Genomic DNA, 4,376 nt, shown 5'->3' with positions numbered 1-4,376 from the left:
TCCTTGGTCTTGTGAAGTGGTGGACTTGCACTCTTCCATGACGGGTGCGGCCCAGACCCGTATTTAACAAGTAGTTATATAAAACATTGTTAGATTTGTTTTTTATGTGGACTTTGTAAATATTAATTTTTTTTATAATTATTCTTACACATAAATAAAATAAATAAATAATTAAAAAAATATTGTAAAGTTTGTTGTCTATATAAATAGTTTTGGGTTGGTCTATCCGTTTATCTAGCTACGGCATACAACTATACAATAATACAAACGAGAAAAACAATGAAGATAAATTATAAGTTGTCCAATTGCTTATGTTTTCTGGTTATCTTGCTGTGTTTTGAAGTAACAATGGCAAGTACGGACCAGAAATTCCCACCACAAAAGCAGGAAACTCAACCAGGAAAACAATATTTGATGAATCCACTTCCTATTTCTTTCGATCCTCATTATATACCTTCCAAAAAGCTTCATGTAAGACTTACATTATTTAATTTTTTTGAATAGACTTACATTATTTAATTAAGCTTAGCTTTATTTTGTCTTCATAATAATCTAAGCTTTTTTTTTTTTTTATTTTTTTTTATTTTTATTATTTAATGAAAATTATTTAGGATGTTAATGCAACTACATGATGTAGTTCATGATTTTCACAAATTTGTTATTCATCTAAATATACAATTCTAAGGGTAATACATAAGCATTGTACTCCGTACATATTTTCTAGTATGATATTAATATAAGGGTGCATGCATGATTAAATTATGTGTCAATAGATTTTATTATTAATGTTTGATTGCATTAAAAAATTTATTTATTACACATTAATTTACTAAACTTAGAATTATTTGTATCAATTTTTATTAATTCTCCTCATTTTTTTTTTTATTAATTCTCCTCATTACTCATTATGCTTGTGTGTTCTAGTAACCATGCATCATCTCTTTAATTATAAGTCCTATGAAAACATAGTAAATATACCTCAAAACTCAATGGAAGATTCTACTTAATTGATACTCATATTTTTAATTTGCACATTCCATATACAATGGATTTAATTATTTATTTATTTTGGGAGGGGGATTGGTTAACGATATATGGTTGAGAGATTAATTTGGGAGGTTAGCTGTTGTGGTTTCCGGTAGGTGGATGGTGGTTTCATGTGGATCGGGTTTGGGTTGTGGGTTGTTGAGTCGGGTTGGTCAAGGCCGGGGCCACTGTTACAGGGTTGGGTGGTTGGGGTTGTTATTGTGGTGGGTCTAGTGAGGGACTTAGCTGAATTAAGGACATGTTACTAAATTGAATAATCAATTGGAGATATATATGTTTAAAGACACGTTTTGAAAACTGTGAAAAGTCAAATAAGGCAAAAAAATAAGTGCTAGAGATAGTAGGCAATAATCGATGGTATGTCACTTGAGAAAGTTAAAATAAATGCTCAAGGCTAGTAAATAAATCCAACAATCAAAATTTGCAATTTTACAAGGATACCATGTAGAATTCCCCAAACTTAATTAATTTGGTGTTAATACAAAAGTGAAGATTGTATATTTTTAACATTGTTATTACAGGGAAAAGTGGCATTAGTAACAGGAGGTGATTCAGGGATAGGGAGAGCAGTTTGTTACTATTTTGCACTCGAGGGCGCAACCGTGGCATTCACGTATGTTAAAGGGCCAGAGGATAGAGATGCCGATGATGCTTTGGCTTTGATAAGAAAAGCGGCCAAAGAGAATGATGCAGGTGAGCCCATTGCCATTCCGGCCGAGTTCCTCCGAGGCGAAAAGGAATGCAAGTACGTGGTTGATGAGGTGATTGGCCACTTTGGACGCATCGATGTGTTAGTGAATAATGCAGGAGTACAATACTATGCAAAGAGTATTGATGAAATCACAGAGGAACAAGTGAGGAAAACGTTTGAAATCAACATCTTCGCCTATATTTACATGGCAAAGTAAGTATTCATGATGGATTTAATATGATATATTTTCATTATTTAAGGGTTTCTTCGTGGTCATTTATTGTTTTTAGGTTTTTGTTTTTTTCAAACAAAAACCAAAAACAAGAAATCAGTTGTCAATTCGTTTTCAAAATTATATGACATATATCATATTATTTTAAAAAACAATAAACATGACAACAGAAAATAAGGCAATATCGTACGAACCCTAACTTAATTAGTTAATGTAGGTAGTACTTAAAAGCTAAAACTAAAAAGTTAAATCAAAGCTTAAATCTCATATACATAATTGAGTGCAACTAGGCGTGTAGCTGCTACTGATTTAGAATATATATAGGAGGGTTAACCGGTAGATTCACATAATTTTTTTGAGTTTTTTTTTTATTGTTTCAGTGGTACTTTTAATGTACCATTATACTTATAGTGGTATTTTTAATACACTATTATACATGTAATTTATACTATTAGAGTATAGGTTGTTTTAATAGTACTATTTATAACCGTTATAGGTAACAGTGGTACAATATTTGTACCACTAGAAAGAAAAAAAAAAAAATTCCTTACTCTTTTGACTTGTAGCTGCTATCTACATGTTATGTAAATAGCAGCTATGCATCAATACCTAACCATACATAATTAGTCTTTATTTAGCTATCCGACACCTATCTCACTATTCATTGAGTGTTTGGAATTTCTAAATTATGCAAGTCATGGAAAAAGTCAAAATGTTGGGTAGATGTTTTTGGTCCAAGATGAAGATGTAAAACTATTCAATTCTCTTTGACTTGGGGTATTTTAATTTTATTAATTATAATTGATATTTTCTTGTTTTTTTTAATTGCAACGTTTGAGATTTTGCAATATCCACAATCTTCATTGACCGTCTTTGTGATTTTAACCTCATTTAGGCATGCATTGAAGCACATGAAAGAAGGAAGCAGCATAATCAACACAGCTTCAGTTTTGGCATACATAGGTTCACCAACACTAGTTGACTATTCTGCCACCAAAGGAGCCATAGTCAGCTTCACCAGGAGCCTAAGCCGTCAGCTTCTCGACCGACGTATACGAGTGAATGGGGTTGCACCAGGCCCCATTTGGACTCCCTTAGAAGTGGCTTCACTTCCTGTAGATGAGATTGTAACTTTTGGTTCACAGGCGCCAATGGATAGAGCAGGACAACCTTACGAACTCGCACCCTCCTATGTTTTTCTTGCAAGTAACCAAACTTCATCCTACTTTACTGGCCAATTCCTCCATCCTAATGGTATATTTTGGTTCCTTGTGTTTCCATAAATTGTTTCATGTTTATATGTATATATATATATAGGAAAATGTTATATATGCTTGAAAATTGTTTAAATTTAGAAAATCATGACAAACACATTAATTACACTTATCTACGCGTGTATTCGTCGTAAATTCCTAATTTAATACAATTTTCAAAATGTTTTTAATGCTTATATATAGCCCTAAGAGCTATATATATATACTACCCTGTTTCTAGATGATGTTACTCGTATCATTTTACTTTTTATTCTATTTGTAAAAAGTTCTTAACAATTTTAATTTATTTTATTTTAAACATACCTACATTTTTTTTCCCATTTTTCACTCACATTTTTCTTACACTTAATCAAATTTGTAATTACTATTTTAAATTATTTTAAACAACCTTACAAATAAAATATTTTTTTTACCAATATAATCCTCGAACATAGACTTATGAAACGCCAAAATTATATACAAAAAAAATATTTGTATTTCTTAAATTAAAATTTTGATATATTGTATACAATAATTTGATTAAGATTTTGTTTTCTATATAGTTAACAATCTTCTAACTTGTTACAGGTGGAGATATTGTCAACGGATAATTCAAGTACATCTACCAAACAAAGAAACTTAATAAAGAACAAATTGAAGAGTAGCAACATAAGGGGTGATTTCATCAATCAATCGATGTGATGTTGGCAAATGTCGCTCTATGGTTCACTTGTCTTATATCTGTAATATTTCTTTGTATAAAAGACTTGACATATCTTATTGTATGTATTGGTTAGTTTATATTATATTTATGTCAAAATATATTTCAGTTTCTTTGATTGATTCTAAATAATTGGGAAAATTTGTTAATTACTTCCTCAAAAAAGGGGTATTTGTGAATCACTACCCCTAAAAAAAGAAGTTGTTAATTACTACCTTAAAACTGTTGAAATTTATAGATTGCTACCCTTTTCCCTAATCAGCCCCTAATTAGGTGATTTAATCTATTAATGATATCATTATCCAACTTATTTGTAATTAGTTACTTTTAAGGCATGATTAATTAAATAAACCATAACACCACCTCTAAACCACCACTCCACCACCACCGGCAGCCCCCTTACCCCATCCCCACCATCCTCGGCAGCCTACC

At 31.1% G+C, this 4,376-nt stretch overlaps 1 protein-coding gene across 1 annotated transcript; it reads left to right on the top strand.

The window, feature by feature from the left end:
• Positions 1-240: 240 nt before the first annotated feature.
• Positions 241-3,953, top strand: LOC145608611 (glucose and ribitol dehydrogenase-like). The gene is made up of 4 exons (XM_081664226.1): positions 241-471; positions 1,569-1,951; positions 2,866-3,224; positions 3,812-3,953. Exons 1-4 carry the CDS (start codon positions 280-282, stop codon positions 3,832-3,834), a joined length of 957 nt encoding a protein of 318 aa, XP_081520352.1. The 5' UTR covers positions 241-279; the 3' UTR covers positions 3,835-3,953.
• The last annotated feature ends 423 nt before the right edge of the window (positions 3,954-4,376 follow it).

This window comes from Chenopodium album, chromosome 23 (assembly GCF_948465745.1).
Source record: "Chenopodium album chromosome 23, dcCheAlbu1.1, whole genome shotgun sequence".
In the NCBI taxonomy this organism is placed as follows: Eukaryota; Viridiplantae; Streptophyta; class Magnoliopsida; order Caryophyllales; family Amaranthaceae; genus Chenopodium; species Chenopodium album.
This window is presented reverse-complemented; position numbering and strand designations above follow the sequence as displayed.